At 42.9% G+C, this 21,284-nt stretch overlaps 1 protein-coding gene across 1 annotated transcript in view; it reads left to right on the forward strand.

Annotated features, from left to right (window-relative positions):
• Nucleotides 1-203: 203 nt before the first annotated feature.
• CYP27A1 (cytochrome P450 family 27 subfamily A member 1) overlaps nt 204-21,284 on the forward strand; it is a 50,998-nt gene continuing 29,917 nt past the window's right edge. The window contains exon 1 of the mRNA XM_079925308.1: nt 204-726. Within this exon, the coding sequence (XP_079781434.1) occupies nt 457-726 (270 nt within the window). The 5' untranslated portion in view covers nt 204-456. The remainder of the gene's footprint in view (nt 727-21,284) is intronic.

The following is a 21,284-nucleotide window of genomic DNA, read 5'->3' on the forward strand; positions in this document are numbered from 1 at the left end:
GGCGCTCTGGGATGGCGAACCGGCCTCCCCGTCTTGGAAGGCTCCCGGGCTGCCGAGAACTTTGCCGCACTCCTGCCGGGAATTGGGACCAAGCGAGCTTCAAGTTCTCCTCGAGAGTTCGCGGAAGTGCGAGGTGGGGGAGTCGCGGAAGAGGCGGCCATCGTCAGCACTCTGTGGGTCTCCCGTAAGTCCCCCGTGCATCTTCTGCCTTGGCGTTGTCCGGCCCCTCCCCGAGCCAGGAGGCTTACAGTTGGAAAGGGTGACTTCTGCGAGTCCCTTAGGTCCTATTTGGAGGGACTGAAGACCGCAAGGAAAAGTGAGCAGTAAGAGGCCTGGTCAACCTTCGTCCGGCCCGCCCTGCCCTACCGGTACCCTTGAACCCGCCCCTGCTGTTTTGTCTCTGGACAAGTTGCTGGCGCTCTGTATTCGCTATCCAAAGGCGTGGCGGCGCGAGCCATGAATCGTATGGGTACGCTGGGCTGCGCAAGGCTGCGGTGGGCGCTGCTGGGGACGCGGGTGGCTCTCCCTGGCCTCGGCTCCCACGGGGCCAGAGCCAAGGCCGCGATCCCCAGCGCCCTGCCTGCGGCCCAGGCAGCCGAGGCTCCCGGAACCGGGCCTGGCGATCGGAGGCTGCGGAGCCTAGAGGAGCTTTCAGGGCCAGGGCGGCTGCGTCTCTTATTCCAGCTGTTGGTGCAAGGCTACGTTCTGCACTTGCACCAGCTCCAGGTAACCGAGCTGGGGGCCTCGCGACCAGGGGATGTGGTGCGCACCCGGACAGAGAAGTTGGGGATGGGGAGACGTTGGACAAAAAGTGAAGGACACGTTTAGCTCGGGACCGAGTGGGGCTGTGGTCATACCTTGGGAATCTGTAGGGGCTATGAACTGAAATGAACAGGTCAAGGGGTGGTATGAAGCAGGAGGGCACTGGACTAGAGGTGATTTGGGAGGCGAGGTTTAAAGTGGACAGAGGTTAAGATTCAGTCTCATCTCCTTGACTTCTCTTTTCACACTGGGTACTCCACCCATTCTAGACTTCTTCCAATTCCTTAAGTCTAGAAAGTCCTTCCCCCGCCTTAGGGTCTAGGAGGTTCCCTCTGCCTGAACTGTTGTCTTCACCCTTCTACTTAAACACTTGTTTTTGTCTCTGTGATTTCCCTGGGCTGGGTTAGACACCTGTTAAAGTGCTCCGGTAAAGCACCATCTTCTTTCTCTGTCACTTCCTCTGTGTTATATGTTTTTTTAAATTTATTAATTTTTAATTTATTTATTTTTGGCTGCTCTGGGTCTTCGTTGTTGTACGCAGGCTTTCTCTGGTTGCGGCGAGTGGGGGCTACTCTTCTTTGCGGTGCGCGGGCTTCTCATTGCGGTGGCTTCTCTTGTTGCGGAGCACGGGCTCTAGGCGCGCAGGCTTCAGTAGTTGTGGCTCGTGGGCTTTAGAGCGCAGGCTCAGCAGTTGTGACGCACGGGCTTAGTTGCTCCGTGGCACGTGGGACTCTTCCCGAACCAGGGCTCGAACCCCTGTCCCCTGCATTGGCAGGCAGATTCTCAACCACTGTGCCACCAGGGAAGCTCCTGTGTTATATGTTTATAAGTAATATAAACATTTCTTTAATATTGCCATCTTGCAAGAATGTAAGCCCTGTGAGAGCAGGGGTCCTCCTGTTTGGCCTGTATCTCCAAGCCTGGCACTTGTAGATGCTCAAATATTTGTTGAATCAAAGAAAAGTCCACATATATATATATATATATTTTTTTTTTTTCCGGTACGCGGGCCTCTCACTGTTGTGGCCCCTCCCGTTGCAGAGCACAGGTTCCAGACGTGCAGGCTCAGCAGCCATGGCTCACAGGCCCAGCCGCTCCGTGGCATGTGGGATCTTCCTGGACCAGGGCACGAACCCGTGTCCCCTGCATCAGCAGGCGGACTCTCAACCACTGCGCCACCAGGGAAGCCCGAAAAGTCCATATTTTAATTGTATCCTCAGGCCACATCATTTAAAAATGAAGTGATTGATTATATGATCTAATACAACTATCAAATGCTTTCTTAATAAAATTAATATTTCAAACATTAAAAAAAATAAAGTGGACAGAGGTTGGGAGAGTAGGGAGCTGTCTTGGTAATAGAATAGCACATGCAAGTGTATAAGCTGCCAGATGTTATAGAACCACTATTTATCTCTGGTGATATTTATGGTGATATCGGCTACCACAGACTTCTTCCAGAGGAAATGGCTTCTGGAGGATTACAGAGGTTTGGCAATTTGCAGGGTAAATTTCCCCTTAATGGAGAAAAAGATGTCATTGCTCAGAGAGTGAAAGCAAAATCATAGACATTAAGGAAAAGGTACATTTTTGTTATTAAGAAATCAAGGTCCAGTAAGAAGGTTTTATCCAGTGGAACACTGATATGAGGCAGGGATGGATGGATCGCCCACTGTCAATGGACAGAGACTGGAAAATCCAATGTTGGTTAAGCTGGAGAGGTTTTAGGAAGTGAACCGAAGAGATTCATGTGGAATTTGTCTTTCTGATGACTATTAACAAATATTAACGCACCCACTCTGCCCTAGGCATTTTTCCAAGAGCTGAGCTTCAGTGAGATGTGGCCAATACCCACGTGGGGGTTAAATGCTTCTTTGGGGAAGAGGGGTAACAAGAGAGTAAACAAATCAGCAAACAGCTAATTTCAGAAAGAAAGCTGAGTGCCCTGGGAGGAGAAGCCAGTCCAGGGCTGGGGAAGGAGTGGGACCTTTGATTCGAGCATGCCATCCAGGCACATGTGTGGTTGTCAGTGATTGACTGGAGTAGACAGGCCTTGGGCTGGGCTGATGAACAGACTGGTCACCAGGTGGCTGTGCTGGGCAGTAGTAAAAAATGAGGAGGAGCTGTGGGGACTTGGGATACAACAGGCCTTCGAGGAGGATACTGAAGGCCAGACTAAGGGCCCTGGTTCTTCTGAGGAGCCATGGTGAGCTATTGAGCAGGCATGGGGTGAAGATGGCCTCCAGGGGACACTGTCCAGGCTATGGTGTGTACAGTAGGATGGATTGGACAGGAGAGGCAGAGAGGGCCTCGGGTGACAAAGGGTATGGCATTATCTGAGCCACCCCCCAGGGAAAGTTGGACTGGGAGTTAATGATGAGGGAGAAAATGACTGTGAGGGTTTGAAGGTCCAGACTGAACACAGTTTCTCTGCACCTGCCTGGGCTGCTGCCATCTCCCCTAGGGTCTTCTCCGTTGGGTTCATGTTTCTGAGGCATGGTAGGCAGGTCACAAGGCACTCGGAGATGGTTAAAAATAAATTATTCCCTGTGTGCTCAGCTCCAAGAAACCAAGTAAGCCAAGAAACCAGTGTCCTGAAAGCTTCCCCTGCTTGATTTAACCTCTAGAAACGTGAGCAGCCCTGTGAATGCCCCAAGGGTGGGGACTAAGGATTTCTCACCATTTTTCAGGGAAAGTTTATTGGGAAGTTTTGCTCAGGACTATCTCTGTAGTGGTAACTACCAAGAAATTCTCAACTGCCCTAGGAAGTGGAGGAGGAAGCAGGAGAAAGCCAGGAGTGTGTGGCCATTTATTTATTTTTCATTTTTAAAAAAATATTTATTTATTTGGCTGTGCTGGGTCTTAGCTGCAGCACACAGGATCACGGGATCTTCGTGGGGATCTTCATTGCGGCGTCCAGGATCTTTTTAGTTGCGGCATGTGGGCTCTTTTAGTTGTGGCGTGTGAGATCTAGTTCCCTGACTAGGGATGGAACCCGGGCCCCCTGCATTGGGAGCACGGAGTCCTAACCATTGGACTACGAGGGAAGTCCCTGTCTGACCTTTTATTTTATTTTTTAAAATTAATTTATTTTTGGCTGCATTGGGTCTTCGTTGCTGCGCTCTGACTTTCTCTAGTTGTGGCGAACGGGGGCTACTCTTCGTTGCGGTGTGCGGGCTTCTCATTGTGGTGTCTTCTCTTGTTGTGGAGCACGGGCTCTAGGCCTGTGGGCTTCAGTAGTTGTAGCATGTGGGCTCAGTAGTTGTGGCACATGGGCTTAGTTGCTGTGCGGCATGTGGGATCTTCCCGAACCAGGGCTCGAACCCGTGTCTCCTGCCCTGGCAGGCGGATTTTTAACCACTTCGCCTCCAGGGAAGTCCCCCTGTGTGGACTTTTAAAGGAGAGGCCAGACTAGAATTTTGCAGAGCCTCCTGGCTCCAGCCTTTGTATCCCAAAGATCTGGAATCACATGAACCTGGGCTGCTCCATGGGAAATATATTAGCCCTTCCCACTACATGTGGCTGGTGTGAGTTAGTAAACAGCGGAGTGCTGCACATCTATAAAAGCCAGTTAATACCCCTATTGAGAAAGAGGATGCTTCCAGTGACCCACTTTGTATCAGTTCAAATCCATTTGGTTGCCACTCTCACCAGCTCAAACTATAAAGCAGCTTTATTGGTTCCTATAATGGAAAAGTCTAATAGTTGTGTGCCCTTCAGGTATAGTTTGCTCTAGTGATTCACGAGACCATCAAAGCCACAGTTCTGTTCTGCAGTTCTCTTGGCTCTGCTGTCTCACAGAATTTAGTTGACTGGCTTGGGTTAATTGCCCATTCCTGAATCCATCATAGTGGCCATAGGTGTACTCTAGCTTAGACTCATGCAGGCTTACTCCTAAAGCTGGGGTTGGGGGCCCTGCCACCTAAACAGGTGCCTGCTGCACAAGGAAGAGGACAGGAAATGACATAAGGGCAGCTGACCATAATGTCTCCTGCACCCTCAGTTGTCCAAAACGGCGTATCACACATAAAATTAATAAAATCAGCTTAGGGAAGCATTGTAGGACTTTAAGGGGTTGGAGTGGGAATTGGGACATGTGAAAGCCTTGCTAGTCCATAAATGCCAGTTCCTTTCTCTTTTCTAACTAAAATAATGACAAGAGTGCTGAAAAAGTGAAATGTGAACATATGTTAAATTTATATGTAAATTTATGTAACAAATCGATATCTTTCAAAGATGTTGACCCTGAGAATGATGAGATCAGCTGTCTATTCTGTAGCTCTCATTGTGGACTACCTGGGTTGGTGACCCCTCCTGTGTCTCCCTAATGCTTCCTGTACATATTTGCCATTTCATATATCATGTTTCTTTTTTTTATATATAGTTACAATTTTTTTTCTTGTGATGAGAACTTTTAAGATTTACTCTTTTAGTAACTTCCAAATATACAATACAGTGTTGTTATAGTCACCATGCTGTGCATCACATCTCAGGATGTAATCTTGTAACGCCCACTTATTTATTTTATAACTGGAAGTTTGTACTTTTTGACCACCTTCATGCATTTTGCCCTCCTTCCATGCCCACCTCTGGCAACCACCAATTGGTTCTCCATATGTATGAGTTTTGTTTTGGTTTGTTTAATTTTTAGATTCCACATACACATGAGATCATTCAGTATTTGTTTTTCTCTGTCTGACTTATTTCACTTAGCATAATTCCCTCAGGGTCCATCCATGTTGTTGTAAATGGCAGGATTTCCTTCTTTTTTGTAGCTGAATAATATTTCTGGGTGTGTGTGCGCGCGCGTCGCATTTTCTTTATACATTCATCCATTGATGGACGCTTAGGTTGCTTCCATGCTTCCATGTCTTGGCTATTGTAAATTCTGCTGCAGTGAGCATGGGGGTCCATTTATCTTTTTGAGTTTAGTGTTTTCATTTTCTTTGGATAAATACTCAGAAGTGGGACTGTGGGATCATATGGTAGTGCTATTTTTAATTGTTTAAGAAACCGCCATACTGTTTTCCATAGTAGCTGCACCAATTTACACTCCCACCAACATTGCACGAGGGTTCCCTTTTCTCTACATCCTTGCCAACTCTTATTTTTTTGTCTTTTAGCCATTCTAACGGTGCAAGGTGATATCTCATTGCAGTTTTGATTTGCATTTCCCTGGTGACTAGTGATGTTGAATACCTTTTCATTTACCTGTTGGCCATCTGTATGTTGTCTCTGGAAAAATGTCACATCAGATCCTCTGCCTGTATTTTAATTGGATTTTGTTTGTTTTGCTACTGAGTTATATGAGTTCTTCATATATTTTGGATATTAACCCTTATCAGATATATGACTTACAAATATTTACTCCCATTTGGTAGGTTGTCTTTTCATTTTGTTGATGGCCTCCTTTGCTGTGCAGAAGCTATTTAGTTTAATGTAGTCCTGCTTGTTTATTTTTGCTTTTGTTACCTTTGCTTTTGGTGTCAAATTCAAAAAATCATCATCAAGACTGCTGTCAAGGAGCTTACCACCTATGTTTTCTTCTTGGGTTTTTATGGTTTCAGGTCTTAAGTTCAAGTCTAATCCATTTTGAGTTAATTTTTGTGTATGGTGTAAGATAGTAATCCAATTTCATTCTTTTGCATGTGGCTATCCAGTTTTCCCAACACCATTTATTGAAGAGGCTGTCCTTTCTCCATTATATATTCTTTGCTCCCTTGTCATAAATTAATTTACCATGTATGTGTGGGTTTATTTCTGAGCTTTCTATTCTGTTCCACTGATCTATATGTGTGTGTTTATGCCAATAACATACTGTTTAGATTACTATAGCTTTGTAATATAGATTGAAATCAGGAAACATGATGCCTCCAGCTTTGTTCTCCTTTCTCAAGATTGCTTTGGCTATTCAGAGTCATTTGCAGTTCCATACAAATTTTAAGATTGTTTATTTATTTCTGTGAAAAATGCCATTGGAATTTTAGTAGGAATTGCATTGAATCTGTAGATTGCTTTGGGTAGTATGGACATTTTAACAATAGTAATTCTTCCCATCCATGAGCATGGAGTATCTTCCCATTTATTTGTGTCTTTAATTTCTTTCTTCAATGTCATGGTTTTCAGTGTACAGATCTTTTACCTCTTTGGTTAAATTTATTCCTGGGCATTTTATTCTTTTTGATACAGTCATAAATGGGAGTGTTTTCTTAATTTCTCTTTCTGATAGTTTGTTATTAGTGAATAGAAATAAACTGATTTTTTGATTTTGTATCCTGCAAGTTTACTGAATTCATTTATTAGTTCTAACAGTTGTTTTGGTGGAGTCTTTAGGGTTTTTGATATATAGTCTCATGTCATCTGCAGGTAGTGATAGTTTTACCTCTTCTTTTCTGATTTGGATGCTTTTTTTTTTTCCTGGCCTAATTGCTCTGTCTGGGACTTCCGATACTATGTTGAATAAAAGTGGCAAGAGTGGCCATCCTTGTCTTTTTCCTGATCTTACAGGAAAAGCCTTCAGCTTTTCAGCATTGACTATGATGTTAACTATGGGCTTGTCATATATGACCTTTATTATGTTAAGGTTCATTCTCTCTATAACCAGTTTTTTTAAATTAATTTAATTTATGGCTGCATTGGGTCTTTGTTGCTGCACGCAGGCTTTCTCTAGTTGCAGTGAGCAGGGGCTACTCTTTGTTGCAGTGTGCAGGCTTCTCATTGTGGCGGCTTCTCTTGTTGCGGAGCATGGGCTCTAGGTTCGTGGGCTTCAGTAGTTGTGGCTCGTGGGCTCTAGAGCGCAGGCTCAGTAGTTGTGGCACATGGGCTTAGTTGCTCCGTGGCATGTGGGACCTTCCTGGACCAGGGCTCGAACCCATGACCCCTGCATTAGCAGGTGAATTCTTAACCACTGCACCACCAGGGAAGCCCCTATACCCAGTTTTATGAGAGTTTTTATCATAAATCGATGTGGAATTTTGTCAAATGCTTCTTCTGCATCTATTGAGATGATCTTACGATTTTTATCCTTCATTTTGTTATATGTTGTATTACATTGATTGATTTGCAGTTGTTGAACCATCCTTTCATCCCTGGAATGAATCCCTCTTGATCATGATGAATGTTTTTTTTTGTTTGTTTGTTGTTTTTTATGTACTGTTGAATTTGGTTTGCTAATATTTTATTGAAGAGTTTTTTCATTTATGTTCATCAGGGATATTGGCCTGTATTTTCTTTTCTTGTACTTGTCCTTGTCTGGTTTTAGTATTAGGGAAATTCCAGCCTCATAAAATGGGTTTGGAATTGTCCCCTCCCCTTCTTTTTTTTTGGAAGAGTTTGAGAAAGTTTAGTATTAATTCTTCTTTAAAATATTTGGTAGAATTCACCAGTGAAGCCGTCTGGTCTTTGACTTTTGTTTGTTAGGAGGTTTTGGTGACTGATTCAGTCTTTATACTAATAATTGATCTGCTCAGATTTTCTGTTTCTTCATGCTTCAGTCTTGGTACAATGTATGTTTCTAGGAATTTATCCATTTCTTCTAGGTTGTTCAATTTGTTGGCATATAATTGTTCACAATAGTCTCTTGTGATCCTTTGTGTTTCTGTGGTATCAGTTGTAACGTCTCTTCTTTCATTTCCGATTTTATTTATCTGAGTCCTCTTTTTTTCTTGGTGAGTCTAGCTAAAGGTTTGTTTATTTTGTTTAGCTTTTTAAAAAGCCATCTCTTAGTTTCAGTGATCTTTTCTATTGTCTTTTTAGTCTCTGATTTATTTCTGCTCAGATCTTTGTTATTTCCTTCCTTCTACTAACTTTTTTAAATTAATTTTTATTGGAGTATAGTTGTTTTACAATGCTGTGTTAGTTTCTGCTGTACAGCAAAGTGAATCAGCTATACATATACATATATCCCCTCTTTTTTGGATTTCCTTCCCATTTAGGTCACCACAGAGCACTGAGTAGAGTTCCTTGTGCTAAACAGTATGTTCTCACTAGTTATCTATTTTATACATAGTATCACTAGTGTATATTTGTCAATCCCAATCTCCCAATTCATCCCCCAGCCCTTTCCCCCTTGGTATCCATACTTTTGTTCTCTACCTCTGTGTCTGTCTTTCTGCTTTGCAAATAAAATTATCTATACTATTTTTCTAGAGTTCACATATATGCATTAATATACGATATTTGTTTTTCTCTTTCTGACTTACTTCACTCTGTATGACAGACTCTAGGTCCATCCACGTCTCTGCAAATGACCCAATTTCATTCCTTTTTGTGGCTGAGTAATATTCCATTGTATATATGTACCATATCTTCTTTATCCATTCCTCTGTTGATGGGCATTTAGGTTGCTTCCATGTCCTGGCTATTGTAAATAGTGCTGCAATGAACATTGGGGTGCATGTGTCAATTTGAATTATGGTTTTCTCTGGATATATGCCCAGTAGTAGGATTGCTGGGTCATATGGTAGTTCTATTTTTAGTTTTTTAAGGAAGCTCCATACTGTTCTCCATAGTGGCTGTATGAATTTACATTACCACCAACAGTGTAAGAGGGTTCCCTTTTCTTCATACCCTCTCCAGCATTTGTTGTTTGTAGATTTTTTGAGGATGGCCATTCTGACCAGTGTGAGGCGATACCTCATTGTAGTTTTGATTTGCATTTCTCTAATAATTAGTGATGTTGAGCATCTTTTCATGCTTTTGTTGCCCACCTGTATGTCTTCTTTGGAGAAACATCTGTTTAGGTCTTCCAGACATTTTTTTTTTTTTTTTTTTTTTTTTTTTTTGCAGTACGCGGGCCTCTCACTGTTGTGGCCTCTCCCGTTGCGGAGCACAGACTCCGGACACGCAGGCTCAGCGGCCATGGCTCACGGGCCCAGCCGCTCCGCGGCATGTGGGATCTTCCCGGACCGGGGCACGAACCCACGTCCCCTGCATCGACAGGCGGACTCCCAACCACTGCGCCACCAGGGAAGCCCCCAGCCATTTTTTGATTGGGGTGTTTGTTTTTTTGATATTGAGCTGCATGAGCTGCTTGTTTATTTTGGAGATGAATCCTTTGTCAGTTGCTTCATTTGCAAATATTTTCTCCCATTCTGAGGGTTGTCTTTTTGTCTTGTTTATGGTTCCTTCTACTAACTTTGAGGTTAATTTGTCCTTTTTCTAGTTCCTTGAGGTATAAAGTTAGGTTATTTGAGATCTTTCTCTCTCTCTCTTTCTTTCTTATTTTTTTTAATCTTTCTTATTTCTTAATGTAGGCATTTATTGCTGTGAACTTCCTTCTTGGAACTACTTTTGCTGCTTCCCATAAGTTTTGGCTTTTGCCATTCTTTGCATCCTTTCCCTGAAGCCTCCATTCCCACCCTCCACTGGACATCAGCATCAAAGGCCAGATGATCCGTGACCTTCTGAACCTGGCGGGCTTTGTTCTGCCCAGCGCAGAGGATATCGCTTCCAGCTCCAGCAGCTCCAGCAGCTCCACCGCCAGGTCGGCCTCCGTGCTTGTCTGCAGCTCGGCTGGCAGCATGAGCAGCCCCATAGGGACTCTGGGAAGGGGTGGTGTCTGGGTGTTCACTCCTGCTTGATCTCTCTTACTGCTCGGTCTGCCCCTGCAATCTACTCACACACCACTGCCATGTCAGTGCCCCTAAAAGTATGTTTGATTAATTGCTCCCCTGCTCAGGAATCCCTACAGGTCCTGGGGAATCAGCTTTAAATTCCTCCAGCAGATGTTCGAGGCCCCAGCCTCCTTTCCCAGGCACCCCTCACTTTAAGTTTTGCTATGTTGTGTTTTACATTTTCATTCATCTTTAGTATTTTTTTAAATTTCTCTTTTGACCTAGTGGTTGTTCATTTCCAAGATGGCTTCTTCAATTGCATGTTGGATGCCTGGGCTGGTTTGGCCAGAATGGCTATTTCTTTCACCACATGGCTAACCTGGGCTTCCTCACAGCATGAGGGATCTTATACCTCATCACATGTTGTTTAATCTCCACATATCTGTGAATTTTCCAGATTTCTTCTTGCAGTTTATTTCTCTTTTTTAAAATTAATTAATGAATTAATTAAATTATTTCTGGCTGCATTGGGTCTCTGTTGCTGTGCATGGGCTTTCTCTGGTTGCAGCAAGCAGGGGCTACTGTTCATTGCAGTGCACGGGCTTCTCATTACGGTGGCTTCTCTTGTTGTAGAACATGGGCTCTAGGCGCACGGGCTTCAGTAGTTGTGGCATGCGGGCTCAGTAGTTGTGACTCGTGGGCTCTAGAGCGCAGGCTCAGTAGCTGTGGTGCACGGGCTTAGTTGCTCCACGGCATGTGGGATCTTCCCGGACCAGGGCTCAAACCTGTGTCCCCTGCATTGGCAGGTGGATTCTTAACCACTGCGCCACCAGGGAAGTCCTTGCAGTTGATTTCTAGTTTCCTACAATTGTGTGGGAAAAGATGCCTGATTGGATTTCAGTCTTCTTAAATTTATTAAGTTTTGTTTTGTGGCCTAACATTTGATGTATCCTGGAGAATGTTCCATGTGTGCTTGAAAAGAATGTATTCTGTTGCTTTTGGGTACAATATTCTGTATATGTCTGTTAAGTTCATCTGGTTTAATGTGTCATTTAAGGCCAATGTTTCTGTATTGATTTTCTGTGTGGATGATGAAGTGGGGTATTAAAGTCTCCTACTATTATTATATTGTTATCTATTTCTCCCTTTAAGTCTGTCACATATTTAAGGGCACATGTTTCTTACCATTACCTGTTAATATAACTTAGAGATTGGGCTGTGAACCTCTGAGGGCCTATGCCTTTTCCAGCTCTATGTCCCCCAGCACCAGGCACAGTTTTGGGTACAGGGGAGATTCTTGATAATGTTTGATGAATGAATACATTTCATGTACCAGTCAAAGGGCTATGAGTGGTACTGAGCAGTAGCTGCATCTAGTGGTAAACTTCTTTGTGAGATTCTTCTCAGCTCCCTGATCTGAGTTGTTTGACATAAGATAGAGTGAAAAAGAGACAGTGAGGGAGGTGGGCAAATTGATCAAGCTGGCCCATCAGGTCTTAGCTTTCTAGGTTCAGAAACTAAATTCTGTCAGTTCATTCAGCATGGGTAGACTATTGGGGACTGACCCATATTGGCCAAACACACGGAAACAAATTGTGGATTGGAGTATTTATTTACAAAATTAGCCCTCCCAGGGATCTTATACCCCATCACATAGAAGCCCCCTATTCTAGTTATTCCTACCTAACAAACTATCCCAAAACATAATGGCTTAAAACAACATTTTGTTATACTCATGATTTTGTGAGTCAGGAATTTGTGCAGTGCACATCAAAAATGGCTTATCTCTGCTTCACAGTGGAGTGGGGCTGTAGTTTGAATGGCTGAAGATGGCTGAGATGGCTCAAGTGGGGCCATATGTTTAGGCCTCAGGTCTGGTTTTTGGCTGGCTTCCTTAGCTTTTCTCCATGTCACACCTGCTGGGATTGGAATTTCCAAGATGGCTTCTTCAATTGCATGTTGGATGCCTGGGCTGGTTTGGCCAGAATGGCTATTTCTTTCACCACATGGCTAACCTGGGCTTCCTCACAGCATGGGAGTCTCTGCATAGTCAGACTTCTTACAGGGTCCTGGTTTCCCCCAGAGTGAATATTCCAAGAGACAGAAAGTGGAAGTTGCCAGTTTCTTAAAGCCTGGTTCTGGAAACTGGCATAGCATCATTCCTGCTGTATTCTACACATCAAAACAGTTACAGAGCCCACCCAGATTCTAGAGAAGAAGATGTAGACCTGACCTATTAATGGGAGAGATGTCAAAAAATATGTGGCCTTCTTTAATACACCTAACTTCTTCCTAGAATCCACATACCTAGGGAGAGAAATTAGTAACTACATTAGTGGACCGCTTGGTGTGCAGGGACCCCAGAACTAAAGCAGTAGAATTGTATGGAAAAAAATTTCATCTAGGCCTTGGAGAAAGAAACCTGGTTGAATGTGCTTCTCTGGTGCCTGTCCATTACATTAAGTATCTCTCTCTCTTCAGAGATAAATGCTGCCTATTTTTGCTCTTTGGCTCCTTCTTCTGGGTTTTGTAATGGCCACTCCCATCCTGTTAACACATTCTTTCTTCAGTTTGGCTAATACCATTGATCAGATGAATTTTCTTTCCCAGTACTCATGTTACTGTCAAGCCTTCCAGAGATTATCCTCCAGTTACCTTGACTTGCTTGAGTGTTTTTCAGTCTCATCTGGCAGATGTTTACAGACTGTCCTTGAGACTCTGGTGGAATCTAATGTAGCGCTTTAAAGCCTCAGGGATGGGAAATCTGAAACTAGGTATTAAGGTATAAAGTGTAAGTCATACCAACTTAGCAAATGCACTGCCAGAATTTTTATCTTACAGATAAAATTTGTGGTCCAAGAAATATTACACACTTTTCAAGATAGCAATATTTCTGATTGGGAAACGTTAGAATGACTTACATATCCCAGTAGGGAACTAATTAAATAAATTACAGTACATTCATACAATGGAATTTTATACAACCATTAAAAATAAAAGAGGCAGGGCTTCCCTGGTGGCACAGTGGTTGGGAGTCCGCCTGCCGATGCAGGGGACACGGGTTCGTGCCCCGGTCCGGGAGGATCCCACATGCTGTGGAGCAGCTGGGCCCGTGGGCCATGGCTGCTGAGCCTGTGCTTCCGGAGCCTGTGCTCCACAGCGGGAGAGGCCACAGCAGTGAGAGGCCTGCATACCACAAAAAAAATAATAATAATAATAAATAAATAAAAGGGGCAGACCTATGTGTATTAATATGAATTGCTTGGTAAGAGATGGGAGGAAAGTAAGGTGCAAAACTATATAATATGCCATCATTTGTGGATAAAAAGTATGAGGGGTATATTCATATATATATATTTGTATGTGCATAAAATATCCCTGGGAGGACACACAAGAAATTGGTAATGATGATTGCCTCTCTGTAGGGATCTTGGAGTCTGGAGATGAGAGTTAGGAGGAAGACTTACTTTTTTTTTTTTTTTTTAATACATTTATTTATTTATTTATTTATGGCTGCTTTGGGTCTTCATTGCAGCATGCAGGCTTTCTGTAGTTGAGGTGAGCGGGGTCTACTCTTCGTTGCGGTGCACAGGCTTCTCATTGCGGTGGCTTCTCTTGTTGCAGAGCACGGGCTCTAGCCACGTGGGCTTCGGCAGTTGTGGCTCGCAGGCTCTAGAGCGCAGGCTCAGTGGCTGTGGCACATGGGCTTAGTTGCTCTGCGGCATGTGGGATCTTCCTGGACCAGAGCTCAAACCCGTGTCCCCTTCATTGGCAGGTGGATTCTTAACCACTGCGCCACCAGGGAAGTCCCAAGACTTACTTTATATTGCAAGACTGCTATGGACCTCCACCAGAGTTTCCTCTGGCTTCATCCTGCCCAGGCACAGTTCACCATCTTTTGGGTCTTTTTGTACCCTTTGCATTTTAACAGTGTACATATATATTGCATTTTACAATTTTAAAAACAACAACAAAAGAATGGAGAGCAAGAGATAAGGCATGGCTGACCTAGTGCTTCCTGGTCCAGCATAATATTTTGAGATCTTCTGATGGCCTTTCCTCTTGTACCCCTGTTTGGCTCTGGGTCCTTACTTTTGATGTCCACTTCTGCATCTGCATCCTCTTTTTAGCTCTGCATCCATTGCTGGTCATCTCCTCCTTGTTCTTGAATACTCTCATTGTTCCAGTCCAGACCATCCCAGCTTGCAGGCAAAGGTGCACAGCTTACTGAGGTTTGCCTCTGGATGTGTGAGGGGTGCAGGTTGGGGGTGCCGCTTCTGTTTTCCTAACAGCCTCTCTGAGGGCGTCCCAGGCAAGGCCTTTTCTTGGATTACCCTTAGATCTGTCTCTACCCTCAGCCCATTGTTTCTCTCTGGTAAAAAATCAGAGGAAAATTCCTACTGTCCACCTATCTGGTACATATCTTTGTAACTTTATGACAGTGCTTCTGTCTTGCATAAAAGCAGACATTTTTATAAATGTTGAAGTAATGGCTGCACACATGCACAAAACAATTTTTTTGCAGCTTTGTTTATAAAACCAAAAATTCAGAAACATGTTAAATGCCCATCAGCAGGATAAATAGATTGTGACATATTCATACAATGGAACACTATGCAGTAGTCATAATGAATGCACAAACTTTTTATATCTCAGTATAGAACTTGGGAGGGGGAGGGATAAATTAGAAGTTTGGGATTAACAGATGTACACTACTATATATAAAATGGGTAAACAGCAAGGACCTTCTGTGTAGCACAGGGAACTATATTCAGTATCTTGTGATAACCTATATGAGAAAAGAATCTGAGTTATTATATATAACTGAATCACTTTGCTGTACACCAGAAACTAACAGAACAGTGTAAATCAACTATACTTCAATAAAAAAATTAGAACTCAGAACCAAAGTTGAGTATAGAATTATATGTACTGTAGAATACTATTTCCATAAATTAACAACCACATGAAAATAATATGGGCTATCACTGTGATGCAGTAAAATTATATAAATATTGACAGAAAGAGCACATTTCAAATTCAAGATAGTGGTTGCTCTGGGGAGGGAGGGCAAAGGGAAAGATAAGAAGAGGACTTTGAAATGTTTTCTTTTCTTTCTTTTTTTTTTTTTGTTGACGTATTTTTTTTAACATCTTTATTGGAGTATAATTGATTTACAATGATGTAGTTTCTGCATTATAACAAAGTGAATCAGCTATACATATACATATATCCCCATATCCCCTCCCTCTTGCGTCTCCCTCCCACCCTCCTTATCCCACCCCTCTAGGTGGTCACAAAGCACTGAGCTGATCCCCCTGTGCTATGCGGCTGCTTCCCACTAGCTATCTATTTTATGAAATGTTTTCATTTTTTAAAAAGATTTGAAGCAAATATGACAAATATTAACAGTTCTTAATTCTGGAGGGAGGGTACATAAGTGTACACATTCTGGAGGGAGGGTACACATAAGTGTACATGAGTGTTTATAATGTTATTTTCTTAAATTATCCACATTAAAATCTTCATAATAAAAATACAAGTAATTCTGCTCATCATGAGTTCAAATGGTGCCTCTGGCTTGGTCTGATCTTAGAGAAAAGCATTCAAGACAAGGTTCAGAGCAAGCAGAACTTGGGAATGCTGTTAGTTATTTAGCACCCTCTGTCACTTGGAAATATGAATTCCACTTGTTGAGGGGGTTGGGGCTAAACTCCTCTTGACACTTGGACAGCACTGAGTCATGGCTGTGCCAGCTGGATTCCTCGTCACCTTTGACCCTGAATGATGCCTTCTTTCTGGCATTCGTCAGTGTAGGCAAAAGAGAGGCCTGTGCTTGAAGTTATATCTCTCCTTCTGTTTATCTACCTGATGGCTGCCAGCTTTTTGTGCCAGGTTTGTTGACACTGGCAAAACAGTACTTGGTATTTGTGAGTTCACTTTTGTCCTCAGGACTATTTACTTGCTGTTTTAGTGTTGTTTTTCTGTGCTGAGAGCCTTCTTAAGGAACCCACTATCAGTAAACCAAACAGCCCTCTAAGTAGGAGAATAAAACATCGCAATGCAGTATCAGTTTTTTTGAGGGGAGATTTTAGATGATTATATGTGTTTTTTTCTTGTAACAACTTTATTGAGATATAATCACATACCATACAACTCACCGATTGAACAATTAAGTGGCTTTTAGTATATTCACAGAGTTGTGCAATCATCACCACATCAATTTTAGAATATTTTAATCACCCCAGAAAGAAACCTCATACTCTTTGGCAGGAACTCCCTGCTCCCCATTCCCTCATCAATCCCTGGCAACCACTAATCTACTTTCTGTCCCTATGGATTTGCCTGTTATGGACATTTCATATAAATGGACTCATTCAATATGTAATCTATTGTGAAAGGCTTCTTTTATTAGCATGATGCTTTCAAGGTTCATCCATGTTGTACATATGTCAGTACTTTATTCCTTTTTAATGGATGAATAATATTGCATCATAAGGATATACCCCACTTTGTTCATCCATCCATCTGCTGATGATATTTGCATTGTTTCCACTTTTTGGCTCAGTGTTATATTTTGAGTTCTTAAGGTCCACACAACTGTCAAAGATAAGCACAGTTGGGCATTAGTTAAAGTGGTGAAAACAGATTCAGGAACTACTGACAGTAGGGGAAAGAGATTATTGCCTTTCCAATTTGTGCAGAGGTGACTGGCGTTTTAAAGGGAGAGTGAGGGAGTGGGGTGTGGGATGGCAGGGGCCTGAAAAGAGTCAGGGAAGTGAAAAATGACAAAAAGCAGGAATTGGGGTGGGGGTTGGTCCATGTGAAACTCACTTGGGTTTGCTAACTGGTGCTTATCTTATCGATAAGCATCCTTCCATGGAGACTGGGAGACAGGGGCTCTATCTTCAGACGACGGCTGGAACAAACAGGACATTACTTGGCAGCCTTGAGTTTTCTCAAGTAGGCACTTTAAGGAGGGTTTCATCGTAGGGATGAAGGTCACTCTAGCGTTGTGACTTTGAGCTGTTAGAAACTATGTTAGTGTGTTCAAGTCTTTAAAGGCCAATGTTGGTGCAACAAAAAGAATAAAATACCTAGGAATAAACCTACCTAAGGAGACAAAAGACCTGTATGCAGAAAACTGTAAGACACTGATGAAAGAAATTAAAGATGATACAAACAGATGGAGAGATATACCATGTTCTTGGATTGGAAGAATCAACACTGTGAAAATGACTCTACTACCCAAAGCAATCTACAGATTCAATGCAATCCCTATCAAACTATCAATGGCATTTTTCACAGAACTAGAACAAAAAATCTCACAATTTGTATGGAAACACAAAAGACCCCAAATAGCCAAAGCAATCTTGAGAAGGAAAAATGGAGCTGGAGGAATCAGGCTCCTGGACTTCAGACTATACTACAAAGCTACAGTAATCTAGACAGTATGGTACTGGCACAAAAACAGAAATACAGATCAATGGAACAAGATAGAAAGCCCAGAGATAAACCCATGCACATATGGTCACCTTATTTTTGATAAAGGAGGCAAGGATATACAATGGAGAAAAGACAGTCTCTTCAATAAGTGGTGCTGGGAAAACTGGACAGCTACATGTAAAAGAATGAAATTAGATTACTCCCTAACACCATACACAAAAATAAACTCAAAATGGATTAGAGACCTAAATGTAAGGCCAGACACTATAAAACTCTTAGAGGAAAACGTAGGCAGAACACTCTATGACATAAATCACAGCAAGATCCTTTTTGACCCACCTCCTAGAGAAATGGAAATAAAAATAAAAATAAACAAATGGGACCTAATGAAACTTAAAAACTTTTGCACGGCAAAGGAAGCCATAAACAAGACGAAAAGACAACCCTCAGAATGGGAGAAAATATTTGCAAATGAAGCAACTGACAAAGTATTAATCCCCAAAATTTACAAGCTCAATATCCAAACAACAAACAACCCAATCCAAAAATGGGCAGAAAACCTAAATAGACATCTCTCCAAAGAAGATATACAGATTGCCAACAAATACATGAAAGGATGCTCAACATCACTAATCATTAGAGAAATGCAAATCAAAACTACAATGAGGTATCACTTCGCACCAGTCAGAGTGACCATCATCAAAAAATCTACAAACCATAAATGCTGGAGAGGGTGTGGAGAAAAGGGAACCCTCTTGCACTGTTGGTGGGAATGTAAATTGATACAGCCACTATGGAGAACAGTATGGAGGTTCCTTAAAAAACTAAAAATAGAACTCCATATGATCCAGCAATCCCACTACTGGGCATATACCCTGAGAAAACCATAATTCAAGAAGAGTCATGTACCACAATGTTCATTGCAGCTCTATTTACAATAACCAGGACATGGAAGCAACCTAAGTGTCCATCGACAGATGAATGGATAAAGAAGATGTGGCACACATATACAATGGAATATTACTCAGCCATAAAAAGAAACAAAATTGAGTTATTTGTAGTGAGGTGGATGGGCCTAGAGTCTGTCATACAGAGTGAAGTAAGTCAGAAAGAGAAAAACAAATACCGTATGCTAACACATATATATGGAATCTTAAAAAAAAAAAAAAAAGGTTCTGAAGAACCTCGAGGCAGGACAGGAATAAAGACGCAGACGTAGAGAATGGACTTGAAGACACTGGGAGGGGGAAGGGTAAGCTGGGACGAAGTGATAGAGTGGCATGGACATATATACACTACCAAATGTAAAATAGATAGCTAGTGGGAAGCAACCGCATAGCACAGGGAGATCAGCTCGGTGCTTTGTGACCACCTAGAGGGATGGGATAGGGAGGGTGGGAGGGAGATGCAAGAGGGAGGAGATATGGGGATATATGTATATGTATAGCTGATTCACTTTGTTATAAAGCAGAAACTAACACACCATTGTAAAGCAACTATACTCCAATAAAGATGTTAAAAAAAAAAACATGTTCTGAAACTAAGTACAAACTATAAAAAAACAAACAACAACAAAAAAACGGCCAATGTTGGGGCTTCGTTGAGAAGAGGGCTGAGGAGCCTGACTAGAATTTGGTAAAGGAGAAAAAGCTTTATCATAACCTACAGCTGTGTTTCCTAAATTTGTTTAGGTCCCCCACCCTTTGAAAACCTGAAAGCCATGGCGCTTCTCTGCAGCAGAAATTTGTGTATATGCACAGCATATTGCATAGGATTTCAGCTCTCCATCCCCTCCACCCCCCAGCCTGTCTGCACACCCAGGTTACCACCCCTTGCCCTGGAAGTGGATTAGTGTGTTCTAGGCGCTATACCTAGAATTTGGGTAATGGTTGCCAGGAGCTGCTTTGTGTTATCTACCTTAACATATAGGCTAGCCACAGAGCACCTCTGGAATCAATTAGTAGTATAATTCCCTTGTTTAACTGATGAGAAGATGTCGAGCTCACACATACAAGACAAGGCAAGGCTAAGGCCTGACTGATTCAATCAGTAAAGCTGTAACAGCCACTTTTAGATTTAGACATTTTATTGCTCACATAGTGAAAGGATGAGAGAGGCAAAGGCACCAGCTCCCTGTGATGCTGTGCCACACACCCTCGAAGGACAGCCCCGAAACTCTTTCAATCAGTTGACTGTGCTGCGAGTTGCAGGGTACCCTGTTGCTGAGGAGACCCTTCTAGACTGTAGCTAAGGAGTTTTATATTCTGCAGCTCTTTTCTGTGTGGGCTTTCTGCCCACCCCTCTGCAAAACCCGGGCAGTGATAAGAAACTGTCTCCTGACAGCCTCCCAGGTGAGCTAGGGAGGTGAGTGGGAGGTGGCCTCAGAGCAGCTCCTTCTAGGTTGCAGTGAGGAGGTTTTATATTCTGCAACTCTTTTATAAGGAGGGCGGACAGAACGGCCACATGGGTCAGAACCCAGAGGCGAGGGGAAACTGTCTCAGGACACAGGGACTTATGCCTATCAGGGGACATAGGAAACATAGGGAGGGAGGGAGCCCCGTGGCAGCTCTGTGTAGACCTCCATTCCTGTGCCGAGAGGATCGAAGGGCATTCAGCCCTGAAGACTCAGGGAAGGCTGGTGTGGACGAAAAATGTCTCCTGCCGTATCAGTTGACACAGGATGTTGTGGTCATCAAGCCATCGGCCAATGGGGCTGCCCCCAACGGCCCACTGTGAGGGAATTCAGGATGGAAAAGAACAGGATACTGGCCCTAGATAGCTAAGGTGCATATCAGAGGAATGATTTCACTGAGCCCAGACTCTTGCATACATAGGAAAGCACTAAATTCATTAACTTGAGATGTCCGGTTCTCTTTAATAACAGTAAGCTTTTGATGTTCCGACTACCTGGTTTTTGTTGCAGACTGCTACGTATCCTGGCTCCTCCCTCACCTCTTTGGAGCTGTCCCTCAGAGGTAGCTGAGAGGCTGCCTCCTGGGCTTAAGTCCTCAGAAAGTTTGCCGAATAAAGCATAATTGTCAGCTTTTAGGTTGTGCATTTTTTTTCAGTTGATGTTGGGTTCAAGCCTTTGTGTCTGTGGATACATGCAAGGTCGGGAGCATGGCACCACCAAGCTATTACCCAACAAAGCGACAGAGCCTGTTGTGCTGGGTCTGGAACTGGGACAAAATCTCCTGCCAGGCAGTCCCTGAGCTCTCAACTGAAACCGCCAGATGTGGATGACTGACTTGAGATAAAAACCCATGACAACGAGACAGGCACTTTTTTTCCTATAAAAATGACTCTTGTTCTAAAAAAAAAAAATCACATAAATACAAGTTGCGTGCTAATTATTTGTGATTACATAACACATTTAAGAGAACGTCATTTCAACTTAGTTGAAATAATTTGCGGAAGTAATACATGTTTACTGGAGAGAAATCAGAAAGACACAAAAAGAAGAAAATCCAAATCTTCCACAATCCCAACACTCTGTACATGTTACAGTGCCTCGCACACATA

The sequence above is a fragment of the Stenella coeruleoalba genome (assembly GCF_951394435.1).
Source record: "Stenella coeruleoalba genome assembly, chromosome: 6".
Lineage (NCBI taxonomy): Eukaryota > Metazoa > Chordata > Mammalia > Artiodactyla > Delphinidae > Stenella > Stenella coeruleoalba.